This window comes from Oncorhynchus masou, chromosome 18 (genome assembly GCF_036934945.1).
Source record: "Oncorhynchus masou masou isolate Uvic2021 chromosome 18, UVic_Omas_1.1, whole genome shotgun sequence".
NCBI lineage: Eukaryota > Metazoa > Chordata > Actinopteri > Salmoniformes > Salmonidae > Oncorhynchus > Oncorhynchus masou.
In genome coordinates, this window is record NC_088229.1 from 50,951,047 (window position 1) to 50,970,460 (window position 19,414).

Consider the following 19,414-nt stretch of genomic DNA (forward strand, 5'->3'; position numbering starts at 1 on the left):
CACAATGTTGACATATTGTTTTACCCACTTCATATGTATAGACCGTATTCTTGTCAAGACTCGTGCTATATAACTACTTCTGTATGCACATTTTCTATTAATATACTGTCCATACTGTCTATACACACCATTATACATACATATATATATATTTATATTCCGGACTCTGCTCTTTCTGATATTTCTTTGTTTTTTAAATTTATGTGTATCGTTTTGTATTGTCATGTATTACTGCACGAATTTCGAAAGAACCAAAAAATCTACCATCTTCACTGTGAGACTTTTATTTTGAACGGAAATTGCCACCTTGTTCCTGCTTGGTATTACTTATTCTTGCTGGCGGAACGGAGGCCAGGCCGCCAACCCAAATCTCTTGAGCGGTTCATTCTAAAGAAATAGATAACTAGACTCTTGAGAGGAAGTAAATATGACACTAGCTAAATGTAATAATAACTCCTTCAAATGCTAGCAAATAATACTGTAGTTTATAACAAACCTATTACACCATGAAGTTGCTTCATAAAGATATCGAAAAAGACAATGCCGGGTAAGTAACGTCAACAAGCTAACGTTAGCTAGCTGGTAAGCTAACGAACGTTAACGCTCGCGCAAGTCTGTCGCTAGTTAGCACATGTGTCCGACGTAGCAGTAAATACTTCTGGTACAGTGCAACTATTCAGTCACCACCAGTGTATTGTATGCATTTCTATACATCATTAAACAAGAACAATGTTGTATCCATGTGTTGTTTAATTTGACATGGAAATGGCCGTCCTGGTTTATCAGCTGCTGAGCACCTTTATTTTTAGCATGTATGACTATGGGCAGTTGTCCATAGTCATACATACTAGCTAGTTTAGCTAGAATATCATCATAGGAATACAATTGCATTATAATATTGTTGTGCTGAGTGCTTTATACCAGGGGTTTTCCAACTTTTGTTGTCCAGGGACCCCCGCGCAGGTAAACCGGCGACCCTGGACACATTACATTTTTAACAATGCTTTTTTTCTGATAACTAGTTCATTGCATCCGTTGAACTAGTTCATTGCATCCGTCGTGGAGCCACGTTTCATAATATGACCGTCTGTCCCAGCTGCTTGCCGTAGTTTTGAAGTAATCACGAAAAAACAGGCTTATTAGTTCCATTGAGCAACGTGGCACCAACTCGCCTTGTGAACGTTCTATTCCCAGTTTATTGTTCTACGTCACAATGCCTGCCTTGCTATTGATGGCAAGAGACCTGTCCACGTTGCTGGTTAGTTAGAATGTAAACAACAACAACAAAAAATACTCATGGAACTCTGAGGTCGTCCCATTGTTTACTACGGGGAAATATAGATATGTCTGTCTATTTTGCCAAATATCTCGCAATGTTTATATTTAGTTTTTTCTCTCCAAAGTTGACACTATTTTTAAACAGTATAATCTCCTCTTTCTAATTGTGTAAGGCTGGACAGCGTACTCCTTGTCATCAAACGCTATCCCCGAAATACCTTTTGCCCTTGGAACGCTGAGTTCACCCCCATTGTTTTCCTATGGAGAGGCATGCTGTTATATTTCGCCAAATATCTCGGAATGTGTATATTTAGATTTTATTTCAAGGCGGACACCATTTTAATCAAGATAATCTCCTCTTTCTAATTACACAAGGTTGGGCAGGGTACTCTCCTGTCATCGGTCGCTAGACCAGAAATAGTCAAAAGTTGCCATTTTTTCCCCTACTTCATTTTATTCAGCACACTTGGCACCATCGATGTGCGGATATTTACCTCTTACACGAGTTGTTATTTTTTACGTTTCGTCTTCAGAACATATTGTAGTGTTAAAATAAAAAAAGGATACATTTTTTTTGGTGCCATTTAGGCGAAATGGAATTCTAAGCGTCACCAGTCAGGTTCTGTGAACGTTCGATTCCATTCATTAGCTTATGGGCTTGCGCTAGTGTTCCTGCTTAGCCAACGTCGTTTGCTATTTTTCAGCCCTGGGTGAATTTTGACTCGTTCTATTGTCCAGACTACCCATACAGTGGGGCAAAAAAAGTATTTAGTCAGCCACCAATTGTGCCTTTTCTCCCACTTAAAAACATGAGAGGTCTGTAATTTTCATCATAAGTACACTTCAACTATGACAGGCAAAATGAGAAAAAATAATCCAGAAAATCACATTGTAGGATTTTTAATGAATTTATTTGCAAATTATGGTGGAAAATACGTTTTTGGTCACCTACAAACAAGCAAGATTTCTGGCTCTCACAGACCTTCTTTAAGAGGCTCCTCTGTCCTCCACTCGTTACATGTATTAATGGCACCTGTTTGAACTTGTTATCAGTATAAAAGACAACTATCCACAACCTCAAACAGTCACACTCCAAACTCCACTATGGCCAAGACCAAAGAGCTGTCAAAGGACACCAGAAGCAAAATTGTAGACCTTATCAGGCTGGGAAGACTGAATCTGCAATAGGTAAGCAGCTTGGTTTGAAGAAATCAACTGTGGGAGCAATTATTAGGAAATGGAAGACATACAAGACCACTGATAATCTCCCTCGATCTGGGGCTCCACGCAAGATCTCACCCCGTGGGGTCAAAATGATCGGGGGACCGAGTGAATGACCTGCAGAGAGCTGGGACCAAAGTAATAAAGCCTACCATCAGCAAGGGTATTGAAGATGAAACATGGCTGGGTCTTTCAGCATGACAATGATCCCAAACACACCCCCGGGCAACGAAGGAGTGGCTTCGTAAGAAGCATTTCAAGGTCCTGGAGTTGCCTAGCCAGTCTCCAGATCTCAACCCCATAGAAAATCTTTTGAGGGAGTTGAAAGTCCGTGTTGCCCAGCAACAGCCCCAAGACATCACTGCTCTAGAGGAGATCTGCATGGAGGAATGGGCCAAAATACCAGCAACAGTGTGTGAAAACCTTGTGAAGACTTACAGAAAAAGTTTGACTTCTGACACTGCCAACAAAGGGTATATAACAAAGTATTGAGATAAACTTTTGTTATTGACCAAATACTTATTTTCCACCATAATTTGCAAAAAATTCATTAAAAATCCTACAATGTGATTTTCTGGATTTTGTCTGTCATAGTTGAAGTGTACCTATGATGAAAATTACAGGCCTCTCATCTTTTTAAGTGGGAGAACTTGCACAATTGGTGGCTGACTAAATACTTTTTTGCCCCACTGTATGTTAGCAAAAATATATACACTGCTCAAAAAAATAAAGGGAACACTAAAATAACACATCCTAGATCGGAATGAATGAAATAGTCTTAAATACTTTTTCTTTACATAGTTGAATGTGCTGACAACAACATCACACAAAAATTATCAATGGAAATCAAATTTATCAACCCATGGAGGTCTGGATTTGGAGTGACACTCAAAATTAAAGTGGAAATCCACACGACAGGCTGAGCCAACTTTGATGTAATGTCCTTAAAACAAGTCAAAATGAGGCTCAGTAGTGTGTGTGGCCTCCACGTGCCTGTATGACCTCCCTATAATGCCTGGGCATGCTCCTGATGAGGTGACAGATGGTCTTCTGAGGCATCTCCTCCCAGACCTGGACTAAAGCATCCGCCAACTCCTGGACAGTCTGTGGTGCAACGTGGCGTTGGTGGATGGAGCGAGACATGATGTCCCAGATGTGCTCAATTGGATTCAGGTCTGGGGAACGGGCGGGCCAGTCCATAGCATCAATGCATTCCTCTTGCAGGAACTGCTGACACAATCTAGCCACATGAGGTCTAGCATTGTCTTGCATTAGGAGGAACCCAGGGCCAACCGCACCAGCATATGGTCTCACAAGGGGTCTGAGGATCTCATCCCGGAACCTAATGGCAGTCAGGCTACCTCTGGCGAGCACATGGAGGGCTGTGCGGCCCCCCAAAGAAATGCCACCCCACACCATGACTGACCCACCGCCAAACCGGTCATGCTGGAGGATGTTGCAGGCAGCAGCACATTCTCCATGGCGTCTCCAGACTGTCACGTCTGTCACGTGCTCAGTGTGAACCTGCTTTCATCTATTCCATTTGCACAACAGCATGTGAAATTTATTGTCAATCAGTGTTGCTTCCTAAGTGGACAGTTTGATTTCACAGAAGTGTGATTGACTTGGAGTTACATTGTGTTGTTTAAGTGTTCCCTTTATTTTTGCGTAGTGTATAATCCCGTCATGTTTTATCATAAGGTGAATGTCAAGTAGAAGTAATCAACATTTTAAAATAAATAGATTTGGTAAGGAGTTAATTTTTATTTTAGACCTCACGGGCCACAGTTCATTCTATGAGGAAGTGTAAACTCTAACAGTCTTTTAACTAGAAATGTAAAGGTTTCTTGGCATACAGAAAATGTTACTGTCGGAAATCACATTTTCTGCAGTACACATTTTGAAGATTTGAAGCTAAATTACTTTAATTCTGTGCATATTGCCATGGCTAATGCTGTGTTCCTCTGCGCAAACATTACAAAATCAATGAGCATGTGCCTGGTTTTTGGAATTTTCAATTATCCTTGACATTTATATTTAAGGCCTTTTAGCAGATGCTCTTATCCAGAGCAGTTAATTACAGTTAATTTTTCTTGTGTTCTTAAAATAGCTAGGTGAGACAATCACTTATCACCGTTGGTGTAAGTACGCTATTATATAAAATGCATTCCAGAAGTATTCAGACCCCTTCACTCTTTTCTCTTTTTTTTAGCTAGGCAAGTCAGATAAGAACAAATTCTTATTTACAATGACGGCCTAGGAACAGTGGGTTAACTGCCTGTTCAGGGGCAGAACGACCTTGTCAGCTTGGGGATTTGAACTTGCAACCCTCCGGTTACTAGTCCAACGCTCTAACCACTAGGCTATCCTGCCGCTCCAACCTCATCAACCTACACACAATACCCCATAAGGATGAAGTGAAAACAGTTTTTATTTTTATTTTGCAAATGTATGAAATAAAAAATGGAAATACCTTACTTATGTAAGTATTCAGACTGATTGCTATGAGACTCGAAATTGAGCTCAGGTGCATCCTGTTTCCTTTGATCATCCTTGAGATGTTTCTACAACTTGGTTGTTTCTACTTTCCGATTTGTTTCTGTGGTAAATTCAATTGATTCGACATGATTTGGAAAGGCACACACCTGTCTATATAAGGTCCCACAGGTAATAGTGCATTTCAGAGCAAAAACCAAGCCATGAGGTTGAAGGAATTGTCCGTAGAGCTCCAAGAGGATTGTGTCAAGGCACAGATCTGGGGAAGGGTACAAAAAAATGTCTGTAGCATTGAAGGTCCACAAGAACATAGTGGCCTCCATCTTTCATAAATTGAAGGTGTTTGGAACCACCAAGACACTTCCTAGAGCTGGCCGCCTGGCCAAGCTGAGCACTTGAGGGAGAAGAGTCTTGCTCAAGGAGGTGGCCAAGAACACGATGGTCACTCTGACAGAGCTCCAGAGTTTCTCTGCGGAGATGGGAGAACCTTCCTGCAGCAGTTCACCAATCAGGCCTTTATGGTAGAGTGGCCAGACGGAAAACACCCTTCAGTGAAAGGCACATGACAGCCTTCTTGGAGTTTGCCAAAACACACCTAAAGGACTCTGACCATGAGAAAAAAATATTCTCTGGTCTGATGAAACCACGTTTGAACTCTTTGGCTTGATTGCCAAGCTTCACGTCTGGAAGAAACCATGCATCGCTCATCACTTGGCCAATACCATCCCTACGGTGAAGCAGGGACTGGGAGACTCGTCAGGATAGAGGGAAAGATGAACAGAGCAAAGTACAGAGAGATCCTTGATGAAAACCTGCTCCAGCGAAGGAGTGGCTTTGGGACAAGTCTCTAAATGTCCTTGAGTGGCCCAGTCAGAGCCCGGACCTGAACCCTTATCAAACATCTCTGGAGAGACCTACAATAGCTGTGTACTGACTCTCCCCATCCAACCTGACAGCTTGAGAGGACCTGCAGAGAAGAATGAGAGAAACCCCCCAAATACAGGTGTGCAACTCTTGTAGCATCATACCCAAGAAGACTCGAGGCTGTAATCACTGCCGAAGGTGCTTCAACAAAGTACTAAGTGAAGAGTCCGAATACTTACGTAAATGTGATGTTTCAGTTTTTGTATTAAATGTGAAGAAAAATAAACAGTTTTTGCTTTGTCATTATGGGGTATTGTGTGTAGATTGATGAGGGGAAAAAACAATGTAATCAATTTTAGAATAAGGCCGTAACGTAACAAAATGTGGAAAAACTGAAAGGGTTCTGAATACTTTCCGAATGCACTGTATGCAGAAGTATGTGGACACCCCTTCAATTATTGGATTTTGTTATTTCGGTCACACCCTTTGCTGACAGGTATCAAATTGAGCACACAGCCATGCGATCTCCATAGACAAACATTGGCAGTAGAATGGCCAAAATGAAGAGCTCAGTGGCTTTCAACGTGGCACCGCCATAGGATGCCACCTTTCCAAAAAGTAATTTTGTCACATTTCTGCACTGGTAGAGCTGCCCTGGTCAACTGTAAGTGCTGTTTTTGTGAAGTGGAAATGTCTAGGAGCAACAACGGCTCAGCTGCGAAGTGGTAGGCCACTCAAGCTCGCAGAACGGGACCGCCGAGTGCTGAAGCACGTAACACCTAAAAATCCTCTGTCCTCTTGTTGCAACACTTACTACTGAGTTCCAAACTGCCTCTGTAAGCAACTTCAGCACAGGAACTGGGCGTTTCATGAAATGCGTTCCCATGGCTGAGCAGCCACACACAAGCCTAAGATCACCATGTGCAATGCCAAGCGTCGGCTGGAATGGTGTAGAGCTCACCGCCATTGGACTCTGGGGGCAGTGGAAACGCGTTCTCTGGAATGATGAATCACGCTTCACCATCTGGCAGTCCGACAGACAAATTTGGGTTTGGTGGATGCCAGGAGAACGCTACCTGCCCGACAGCGTGGTGCCAACTGTAAAGTTGGGTGGTGGAGAAATAATGATCTGGGGTTGTTTTTTATTGTTTGTGCTTGGTCCCTTAGTTCCAGTGAAGAGAGATCTTAACACTACAGCATACAATGACATTCTAGACGATTCCGTGCTTCCAACTTTGTGGCAACAGTTTGGGGAATGCCCTTTCCTGTTTCAGCATGACAATGCCCCCGTGCACAATGCAAGGTCCATACAGAAATGGTTTGTTGAGATCGGTGTTGGAGAGCTTGACTGGCATGCACAGAGCCCTGACGTCAACCCCATCGAACACCTTTGGGATGAATTGGAACGCCGACTGCGGGCCAGGCCTAATCACTCAACATCAGTGCCCAACCTCACTAATGCTCTTGTGGCTGAATGGAAGCAAGTCCCTGCAGCAATGTTCCAACATCTCGTGAAAAGCCTTCCCAAAAGAATGGAGGCTGTTATAGCAGCAATGGGGGGTCAACTCCATATTAATGCCCATGATTTTGGAATGAGATGTTCGATGAACAGGTGTCCATATACTTTTGGACATGTAGTGTACATTTTCCGTCAAAGTTATGATTTTATCAACAAAGTCAGTGCTAGTAGGAAAATACAAGTTTTATATATATTTTTTGCTTGTATTTGATTGTTAGTTCTCAACGATGGTATTATTGAGAAAAAAATATATATAGTTCAATATCTTTTCTGCATGCTTTCTATCTGGTTTTAGTTGTTTAAGTTGACACAAACAGTTTTTCCATCCTGAAAATAACCACTTAGACGGCCCACTTAAGAATTGTCAACATAGAAAACCCTGTAATAAGCTCCAATGACTGTAATTTATTTATCTACTTCCTCAGTCAGGTGAACAGGAACAGGTAGCATGTTAACTGTTCCTGTAGACTTCAACATTGTTCTAATGCTAGTTGGCATTGTCTCATGAAATTACCTCAAATTTCCTTCATACTGGACGCAGAGACATAAAAATGGTATCCACGGTGGTATTCTGTTGCAGCTAGTGATTCATTAAATAATTATTTTTCACATAATTATTTCTTTAAAAACTTGATGTCTTCACTATTATTCTACAATGTAGAAAATAGTGCAAATAAAGAAAAACCCTGGAATGAGTAGGTTTGTCCAAATCTTGACTGGCACTGTATAAATACATATAGTTTTTTTTATGTGAAAAATAATTATTTACTGAATCACTAGCTGCAACAGAATACCACCGTGGATACCATTTTTTTGTCTCTGCGTTCAGTATGAAGGAAATTAGAGGTAGTTACCATTGGAATGAAATACTATTCCAATGGTACAAGATCTTTATTAAGCATTAAACTAAGAAATGACACATATGGAATCATGAAGTAACCAAAAAAGTGTGAAACAAATTAATCAAATTAGCCACCCTTTGCCTTGATGAAAGCTTTGCACACGCTTGGCATTCTCTCAAACAGCTTCATGAGGAATGTTTTTCCAACAGTCTTCAAGGAGTTCCGACATATGCTAAGCACAGATCTGGCTGCTTTTCCTTCACTCTGCGGTCCAACTCATCCCAAACCATCTCAATTGGGTTGAGGTTGGGTAATTGTAGAGGCCAGATCATCTGATGCAGTACTCCATCACTCCTTGGTCAAGTTGCCCTTGCACAGCCCCGAGGTGTGTTTTGGGTCATTGTCCTGTTAAAAAATAAATTATAGTCCCACTGAGCGCAAACCAGATGGGATAGCGTATAGCTGCAGAATGCTATGGTAGCCATGCTGGTTAAGTGTGCCTTCAATTCTAAATAAATCACAGATCATGTCACCAGCAAAGCACCATCACACCTCCTCCATGCTTCACGGTGGGAACCACACACACAGAGATCATCCGTTCACCTACTCAGCGTCTCACAAAGACACGGCGATTGGAACCAAAAATCTCAAATTTGGCCTTATCAGACTAAAGGACAGATTTCCACCGGTCTAATGTTCATTGCTCATGTTTCTTGGCACAATTAAGTCTCTTCTTCTTAATGGTGTCCAATCTGAGTTGCATTTAACTCTAATGAACTTATCCTCTGCAGCAGAGGTAACTCTGGGTCTTCCTTTCCTGTGGCGGTCCTTATGAGACCCAGTTTCATCATAGCGCTTGATGGTTTTTGTTCTTGACATTTTCTGGTTTGACTGACTTTCGTGTCTTAAAATAATGATGGACTGTCATTTCTCTTTGCTTATTTGAGCTGTTCTTGCTATAATAGGGTACCACTTCTACCTTCTCACAAGATAACTTATTGGCTCAAACACATTAAGAAGGAAAGAAATTCCAGAAATAAACTTCTAACAAGGCATACCTGTTAATTAAAATTGCATTCCAGGTGACTACCTTATGAAACTGGTTGAGAGAATACCAAGACTGTGCAAAGCTGCAAAGCTGTCAAGGCAAAAAGGGTGGCTACTTTGAAGAATCTCAAGTATAACATATATTTTGGTTTGTTTAACACTTTTTGGGGTTACTACATGATTCCGTATGTGTTATTTCATAGTTTTGATGTCTTCACTATTATTCTACAATGTAGAAAATAATAAAAATAAAGAAAAACCCCTGAATGAGTTGGTGTGTCCAAACTTTTGACTGGTAGACCCCCTGCAGTACCTTGGGGGAAGTGGAACCCAGTTTGAAAACCCCTGCTCAATACATTTCCATCCTCATTGCTACACAGAAACAGTTGTTATTGTCTTGATCAAATTGAATGACTAACCTTCCAACATTGACTTGAACCACTAATAGCAATTCCCATTACTGCTGATTTTGATTACTTTCAATCTCACACAACCTGAACTGAGTTCCATTATCAAGGTTGTGTGTGTGTGTGTGTGCGTGTGTGTGTGTGTGTGTGTGTGTCCCAGTCAGGTGACACTGATGCCGGAAGAGGCAGAGGACATGTGGCACACTTACAACTTACTGCAGATCGGTGACAGTCTTATGGCCTCCACTATTAGGTAACTTGCTATTGTGACGGATTTCATTGTGCTTGCTTAACAGCATAACTTCCTTCCACTCGAGCCTGCACTGGTACTCAATCTCGGATTCTCTGTCTTGCAAACTCACTGGACTGCCCACTTGACAACATCTTAGCCAACTGCGCTATAGAAAAGTTAGCGATTTGATCGTGTGGGTGGAAACATTTCAAGTTATGGAGTGAGGTTACAAATCTAACTCTGTTACACTTTCACTATGGTACATAATCCTAGTCTGGTCCCAGATCTATTTGTTCTTTGTAGCTAAATATGTTTGTTGTCATGTTTGGCACAAAACAGATCTGGTAACAGGTTAATATAATCCTGCTCCAAACCATGATCATACTACAGTTCTGCCATCAGTGGATGGTTACCATTTGAGTGTTTCAGGAAGTCTTTGAAATCTGTGTGACATAGTACACTGCTCAAAAAAATAAAGGGAACACTAAAATAACACATCCAAGATCTGAATGAATGAAATATTCTTATTAAATACTTTTTTCTTTACATAGTTGAATGTGCTGACAACAAAATCACACACAAATTATCAATGGAAATCAAATTTATCAACCAATGGAGGTCTGGATTTGGAGTCACACTCAAAATTAAAGTGGAAAACCACACTACAGGCTGATCCAACTTTGATGTAATGTCCTTCAAACAAGTCAAAATGAGGCTCAGTAGTGTGTGTGGCCTCCACGTGCCTGTATGACCTCCCTACAACGTCTGGGCATGCTCCTGATGAGGTGACAGATGGTCTCCTGAGGGATCTCCTCCCAGACCTGGACTAAAGCATCCACCAACTCCTGGACAGTCTCTGGTGCAACGTGGCGTTGGTGGATGGAGCGAGACATGATGTCCCAGATGTGCTCAATTGGATTCAGTTCTGGGGAACGTGCGGGCCAGTCCATAGCATCAATGCCTTTCTCTTGCAGGAACTGCTGACACACTCCAGCCACATGAGGTTTAGCATTGTCTTGCATTAGGAGGAACCCAGGGCCAACTGCACCAGCATAAGGGGTCTTAGGATCTCATCTCGGTACCTAATGGCAGTCAGGCTACATCTGGCGAGCACATGGAGGGCTGTGCGGCCCCCCAAAGAAATGCCACCCCACACCATGACTGACCCACCGCCAAACCGGTTGTAGACTCCGTCTCATGCTACCACTAGAGTGAAAGCACCGCCAGCATTCAAAAGTGACAAAAACATCAGCCAGGAAGCATAGGAACTGAGAAGTGGTCTGTGGTCACCACCTGCAGAACCACTCCTTTATTGGGGGTGTCTTGCTAATTGTCTATAATTTCCACCTGTTGTCTATTCCATTTGCACAACAGCATGTGAAATTTATTGTCAATCAGTGTTGCTTCCTAAGTGGACAGTTTGATTTCACAGAAGTGTGATTGACTTGGAGTTGCATTGTGTTGTTTAAGTGTTCCCTTTATTGTTTTGAGCAGTGTATAATGCCATATTGACTATTTTATGGTAATTCAAAAATAATTAGAGCATTACAGTTCAAGTGAGAAAAGCTCTCTACCTCACTTTGTCACTCACTCACTCATTCACTCACGCTCTCTCACACACACACCTTTACTACAAAGCGCAGCCTTAGTGACCCATGATACCTTTCTCCCTGATTCCTCAGAAAGGTGCAGACTGAGTCATCCACGGGCAGCGTGGGGAGCTCGAGAGTGCGCACCACCCTGTGTTTGTGTGTGGATACTATTGACTTTGACTCACAGGCCTGCCAGCTGAGGGTGAAGGGAACCAACATCCAAGAGAATCAATATGTGAAGGTCCGAGATTAACAACGTTGAGGACAAAAACAACGCACTTCCACCGCACTTCCACTTTAGCCTGTAACTGTTATTATGTTAGTTTGGCGTTGTCACATTACCAGTAGACAAATCATGATGCTAGGAAAGCTAATGCTAATGGTCTAAGTTACGTGGAGTTTCCAATTTTATTTTTGTTGTTGTTTTGTGGTAGCAAGTGAAGGAAGTGCTTTTTCCTCTGTCCCTAGATGGGGGCTTACCACACCATTGAGTTGGAGCTAAACAGGAAGTTTACACTTGCCAAAAAGATCTGGGATAGTGTCGTCCTCGATAGGATCGGTGAGTGTGTACTAGAGGTCAACCGATTATGATTTGTCAACGCTGATACCGATTATTGGAGGACCAAAAAAGCCGCTGCCGATTAATCGGCCCATTTTTTTTTGGTGTGTGTTTTTTTTGTAATAATGACAATTGCAACAATACTGAATGAACACTTATTTTAACTTAATATAATACAGCAATAAAATCAATTTAGCCTCAAATAAATAATGAAACGTTCCATTTTGTGCCAATATGCAGTATGTGCCATGTAAAATATGTGCCATGTAAAAAAAGCTAACGTTTAAGTTCCTTGCTCAGAACATGAGCATATGAAAGTTGGTGGTTCCTTTTAACATGAGACTTCAATATTCCAAGTTAAGAGGTTTTAGGTTGTAGTTAATATAGTATTTATACGACTATTTCTCTCTATACCATTTGTATTTCATATACCTTTGACTATTGGATGTTCTTAAAGGCACTATAGTATTGCCAGTGTAACAGTATAGCTTCCGTCCCTCTCCTCGCCCCTACCTGGGCTCGAACCAGGAACACATCGACAACAGCCACACTCGAAGCAGCGTTACCCATCGCTCCACAAAAGCCGCGGCCCTTGCAGTGCAAGGGGGATAACTACTCCAAATCTAAAAGCGAGTGACGTTTGAAACGGTATTATCGCACACCCAGCTAACTAGCTAGCCATTTCACATTGGTTACACCAGCCATTAGGCTGATAGGCTTGAAGTCATAAACAGCGCTGTGCTTGCGAAGAGCTGCTGGCAGAAAGCACGAAAGTGCTGTTTGAATGAATGATTACGGGCCTGCTGCTGCTCAGTCAGACTGCTCTATCAAATCAGACTTAATTAACATAATAACATACAGAAATTACAAGCCTTTGGTCATTAATATGATCGAATCCGGAAACTATCATTTCGAAAACAAAACGTTTATTATTTCAGTGAAATACGGAACGGTTCTGTATTTTATCTAACGGGTGGCATCCCTAAATCTAAATATTCTTGTTACATTGCACAACCTTCAATGTTATGTCATAATTACGTAATATTCTGGCAAATTAGTTCGCAATGAGCCAGGCAGCCCAAACTGTTGCATATACCTTGACTGCATGCAATAAACGCAAGAGAAATTACACAATTTCACCTGATTAATATTGCCTGCTAAACTGGATTAGTAGTCATAACTAGTGATTATGATTGATTGTTTTTTATAAGATACGTTTAATGCTAATTAGCAATTTACCTTGGCTTCCACTGCATTCGCATAACAGGCAGGCTCCTCGTGGAGTGCAATGGTTAGAGCGTTGGACTAGTTAACTGTACGGTTGCAAGATTGGATCCCCTGAGCTGACAAGGTGAAAATCTGTCGTTCTGCCCCTGAACAAGGCAGTTAACCCACCGTTCCTAGGCCATCATTGAAATAAGAACTGACTTGCCTAGTTAAATAAAGGTATAAAAATCGTAAATCGGCGCCCAAAAACACTGATTTCCGATTGTTATGAAAACATGAAATCGGCCCTAATTAGGCCCTAATTAATCGGCCATTCTGATTAATCGGTCGACCTCTAGTGTGTACTTGTAACCTGTGAGGTGATGGTGCTCCTCAAAGGCTTAAATCCCTGTTTTGTTGTTTTGTGCCTAATCTGTCAATCAAAATCATTGAATTTCAAGGTATTCCACTCACTAAGTCTTTCATATGGTTCTCTGTATTGAGACCTGTTTTGACATGGTTCCCACTGGTCGAGAAATGTCAGGAATATCATGGAATTTTCAAATACGCATCCCAGACAGGAAAAGTCAGGGAATTTAGTAAATACATTGATGCAATTATGGAAAATCAGGGAATGTTTCATATGGATCACAGTTTATACATTAAATGATCAGAAACATTACAGTACATTGCATTGCCTAATGTGTGTGAAAGTTGTCACATGGAAATTCTTATCTGTAGACATGGAAAGTCGTGGATAAGTAAATAGATTTACCACAGAGTGCGAGCCCTGTTTTGAGTACCTAGGCCTGTATGCAACCTGAACTGTTATTCTATGTCCTGTGGCTCTCACAGAGCAGGCGTGTGACCCCACCCAAAAGGCAGACGTAGCGGCCGTGGTGATGCAGGAGGGTCTGGCCAACCTGGTGCTGGTGACCCCTGCTATGACCCTACTAAGGGCCAAGGTGGAGGTGACCATTCCTCGCAAGAGGAGAGGCAGCTGCACCCAGCACGAGAAGGTCAGTATTGGCTTCATGACCCCATCATTAAAGGGGCTTACAGACAGGGAGCTGCCAAAGTTGGCACTAGCGGCATGCTGCAAATCTAACTCTGTTACACTATAACTATGCTACAGAATCCTAGTCTGGTCCCAGATCTATTTGTGCTGTGTAGCCAACTATGGTTGTTGTCATATTTGGAACAAACACAGAACAATGATCATACGCTATACTACAGTTCTACTATCAGTGAGTAATTGCCATTTGAGTGTTCCTGGAAGTATTTGAAATCCGTGTGACTATTCTATGGTAATACAAAAGTAATTAGCCTTGGTGATGCATGAGAGTCTGGCCAACCTGGTGCTGGTGACCCCTGCTATGACCCTACTAAGGGCCCGAGGTGGGGGCAACCATCCCTCGCAAGAGGAGAGGCAGCTGCACCCAGCACGAGAAGATGAAAGTGTTTAACTGGAGTGGAAGAGAAGCATGTACCTCGCGTGCCCTTGGCGGCAGCTGCCGTCCCTCCCTGTTCCGCTCTCGCCTGGGTGGCAGGCAAACCTGCTGCCAGCTTTACATAGAAACCAATGGAGGCGGCTGTATTTTATTTTCCTGTGTGTAAGCGTCTTTAACAATCAGTATGTGCAAGGGTTTGGTTTCCTAATGGGTTCTTTCCCTCTCTCAGGCCCTGGATAGGTTCTATGAGGCAGTGATGCAGGGGATCCTCAGACATATCAACTTTGACGGTGGGTCCTCTAGTATATCCCCCTTCATGGTGAAACTCCATACTGAACACAACTCAGGGCTGATTAAGCAGGCATCATCTGGCCTGTGAAATGGGGCAGATTTAGATTACGTGACGGTCTCTCCGCCTACACACCTACTCACCTTTTACCTAATAACACCTCTTTCTCACTCTGGTCCTCTGTCTTTTTTTGTGTCAGTGGTGAAGTGTATACTGGTGGCCAGTCCAGGGTTTGTGAAGGACCAGTTCATGGCCTACCTCTTCAGAGAAGCAGTCCGACAAGACTCCAAGATTCTGCTGGAGAATAGGCCCAAGTTCATGTTAGTCCATTCCTCCTCGGGACACAAATACTCCCTAAAAGGTAGGGGACATGTTTTGATAATGTTACAATGTATTATTACAATGCATTATTAATGTGGTTGTAATGCATTGTAAGAATTGCTATAAGCATCTGTAACCCCTTATATCTTATTATCATGCTTATAAGATGTAATAATACATATACTTGTCAACTTTAAGTAATGTGTTATTTATGTTTATTTTATTTCAGAATGTTGTTTTGATATTTCTTCCTTTTCTGTGGGGCATTGCTTACTGGGTTGTTTTTTTTCCTGCAGAGATTCTATGCGATCCAGCTGTCACGGCTAGATTGTCTGATACCAAGGCGAGTGTCCCGTTTAGTCTATTAATCCTACTAATAGTCTATTAATCCAGCTGCGTGGTCCTTTCAATAGGAACACTGCAGTTTATTCATGCTTTGTCTTCTCTGTGACTCACAGGCAGCAGGGGAGGTGAAAGCCCTGGAGGACTTCTACAAGATGCTACAACATGAGCCCGACAGAGCCTTCTATGGGTGAGAGAGAGACCGTGGTCGTGTTCATTAGGGCATACAGCAAAAACAGTTTTTACACTTTTTTACCGTTTAGCAACAGAAAACGAAAATGTACGTTGTTGGACACGTCTAGATGGTCCCTCCCTGTTTTGGTTTGTCTTCTTTCTTTGAGCTCTAAAATCTGAATTAGGCTAATAAGAACAAGTTTTCCGTTGCAAAACGTTTTGCTACAGTGTGCCCTACTGAACACGATGCCAATGACTGACTATGACATTGAGAGTCCTCGTGTTCCACCACTACTAAACACCTTTCTATTCACTTGATGACGCAGGTTGGCTCACGTGGAGAAAGCTTCCGAAGCACTGGCTATTGACATCTTATTGATTAGCGATAAGCTCTTCAGGTATGTAGTTTTATGGAATTATATCTGGATTTCTGTGGGGGAAAACGTTGTATTTTGTGTGTGTTTTATATAAATATTTGAGAAAGTGAGGATAGAGACCTATACATACAATGCATGCGTATCTGTCATGTGTGAATTATGCTCATATGTGTTTATAACCTAACTCGAATGCCACAACCAAAGTTCCCTCCAGAAAAAAAGAAAGTTATTCTATTCTCAAGATAAGTAGACTTACACAGAGTGTACAAAACATTAGGAACATCTTCTTAATATTGAATTGTCCCCAGAACAGCCTCAATTTGTTGGGGAATGACCTCTTCAAGTTGACTCCAACGGTTGTATCAAGTTGACTGGATGTCCTTTGGGTGGTGGACCATTCTAGATAGACACGGGAAACTGTTGAGCGTGAAAACCCCAGCAGCATTTCAGTTCTTGACACACTCAATCCAGGGGGCCTGCACCTACTGCCATAAACCTTTCAAAGGCACTTAAATATTTTGTCTTGTCCATTCACCCTCTGAATGGCACACATACACAACACATCTCAATTGTCTCAAAGCTTTAATAAAATGCTTCTTGTAACCTGTCTCCTCCCCTTCATCTACACAAATTGAAGTGGATTTAACAAGTGACATCAATAAGGGATCATAGCTTTCACCTGGTCAGTCTGTCATAGAAAGAGCAGGCAGCGAGAAGATGAGCTGTGAGAGGGTGTCGTCGCTTATCTGTGCATGTTCTTAATTTCATTTGGATGTCTCTGTCCCCAGGCACCAGGATGTGGCCACACGGAGTAGATACGTACGGCTGGTAGATAACGTGAGAGACAATGGTGGAACCGTGAGGTAGGGATAGGCAGGAAAGAGAAACGATGATAATGCTGAAAATATGATGAGTAAAAAAAAATATGATAGGCTACTGTAGACAAGTTATACTGTAATTATGATGATTGTTTCTTATAGTGATCATGTCCTCGACTCTCATTCTGATCCTCTTTATTTTCTTCCACAGAATATTTTCAAGCCTTCATGTATCTGGAGAACGTAAGTTTTGTTCCTTCCATATTCAGTGACATGTCAATGCCAATTTCACAGGTGTTGTTGGTAGTATACCATGGGTGTTTCTCAATGCATACTGCCGTGCTCCGAGCATGCAAATTGGAGCACGGTAGGGTCGGAGTTCGAGTGCAAATCAAAGTATGTGAAACGGAGCACAGAGGGCACTTCTCAAATACGTACTCCGTTTGTACATGCATCGACGTAAATGTCAACGGAAAGTATTTTGTACGCAACTACGTACAAAAGGATGCAACATTTATTGAAATAAATGTCGGCCATTATTTGAGCTGAAGCGTAAGAAAAAACACTCCGACTTCAGAATGAAATGTTGCCTATTCACTTTTCATATGTTGCCTGACTACGATATTTTAACTTGATATGTTAATAAATACATGCTGTGTTAGTTTTGGCATGTTTACCTGCCTACGTACCGTAGATCGCAAGCCCATAATAAGTCAATAGGGCTAGCTACTAGTACTGTTAACTAGCCAGGTAGCCACGAATAATTGTTTGCGAGCTACCCACAAACAATTGACATCTATCTTGCATAATATTAGTTGAAGGTCATTTTTGCCTGTTAAGCTACATTATTACGATTCACATATAGCTAGCTGTTAGTTATGAAGTAAAACGGTTGCTTTGTGTATATCTTGTTTCGTCTCTATTGCCATTGTTGTCCTGGCTGGAAGATGGTTCAGTGAATGGATAAGTTTATTGTAAGTCAATAGGGCTAGCTAGCTAGCCACAAAGAATTGGTAGCTACCTATGAAAAATATACATCTACCTTGCATAACTTTAGTTTTAGGTCATTTTTTTCTTGTTTAACTAGCTGGCTAGCTAGATTATTATGATTTACATATCTAGCTGACAATTAGGAAGTTTGCTTTGTATATATCTTGTTTTGTCTATTGTTGCCATTGACTTGGCTAGAAGAAGGTTCGGTGAATGGGGAGGTGAAGCGTAAGGTAACACAGTAGGGGGAGTGCGAGTGCTTCTCAAATGTGTTTTTATGCATTCCTCACAAGAACGTACTCACAAGAATGTGGTCGGAGAATGCACTCGGCGCATGAGTGTGGAGATACGGTTGTATGCATATTGAGAAACACCCAATGTTTCTTCTCACCATAGTGGATTTCACTGATAGGGTTACTGAGTAGCATTGCATCATTGAGTGTGTGATATTTATTATTTGTCAACCAAATATTGTATAATTTGCTTAAACAGTTGAGCAGCCTCATCTGTCTCTCCCTTGTACAGAGTTGACCCAGCTCAGTGGAGTGGCGGCCATCTTGCGTTTCCCCATCGCTGATCTATCGGAGCCTGAGGATGACAGCAGCTCTGATGAAGAATAAAGGACACACTGCAACAGAGAAATTAGACCTGGGGGTACTCTTAGTCTGCAGAACTGTGAGGAACACAGCGCAAAGTTGCAAGAAGAAATAGAGTGCATAACCTGACCATTATTGCTTTATCATCATACTCACAGAATTTGACATGCTTGTGCTTTTGGGTTTAAGGTGCAGTACAAGTAGAAGTGGTACCAATGTTAAGCCTGAAAGATAAACTCTGGTTTACATTAATGCTATGGTTAAGCCTGTAATTTGTTTGGTGCCAAGTCTGAATAAAACACAAATAATAATAAATACACAGAAAAAGCACACCTGATTGATCTGGATATAAAATGCTAGTACAGGGTATTAATATTGATAAACATGTATAATTAATTTCTAATGAGAGTTTTGCATCTACATTTTTCCTTTAGAGTGTGTATATATATATATATATCTCTTGCAATTAAACCGGCAAAGCTTACGTTTTCTTGTCCTGCCATGTTCTTTTCGTAGTAACTTTTTTGGTGCCACAGTAACAGTTGTTTCTGACAAGAAAATTATAATGGTCAAACACTGAAAGGGAGTATTACTGGAAACAGGAGATATAAATATATATTTATTTAATTTTATTGCAATCCTTTTCATTGAAAAAATTTAAGTTGGTCACTGGAGGCAAAGGCCTACTGCATTTTAACTGATACAGAATCGTGTAGATGTGTGTCCATCTCATTGCAAAGTAATAACACTGACATTTGGGTTCAAAAGCAAAACAACAATTCCCTGACATCCA

At 41.6% G+C, this 19,414-nt stretch overlaps 1 protein-coding gene across 2 annotated transcripts; it reads left to right on the forward strand.

Annotated features, from left to right (window-relative positions):
- The first annotated feature begins 331 nt into the window (after positions 1-331).
- pelo (pelota mRNA surveillance and ribosome rescue factor) lies at positions 332-19,105 on the forward strand. 2 transcript variants are annotated; one of them, XM_064923600.1, is made up of 13 exons: positions 332-547; positions 9,835-9,927; positions 11,589-11,739; positions 11,967-12,057; positions 14,119-14,282; positions 14,944-15,004; positions 15,203-15,364; positions 15,621-15,671; positions 15,787-15,856; positions 16,167-16,238; positions 17,006-17,080; positions 17,247-17,278; positions 18,551-19,105. In XM_064923600.1, the coding sequence occupies exons 1-13, from the start codon at positions 507-509 to the stop codon at positions 18,643-18,645; spliced, it is 1,158 nt and encodes a 385-aa protein (XP_064779672.1). In that variant the 5' UTR covers positions 332-506; the 3' UTR covers positions 18,646-19,105. The 2 variants fall into 2 exon arrangements, with proteins under 2 accessions (XP_064779672.1, XP_064779674.1); XM_064923602.1 differs by having other exon boundaries at positions 9,839-9,927.
- The last annotated feature ends 309 nt before the right edge of the window (positions 19,106-19,414 follow it).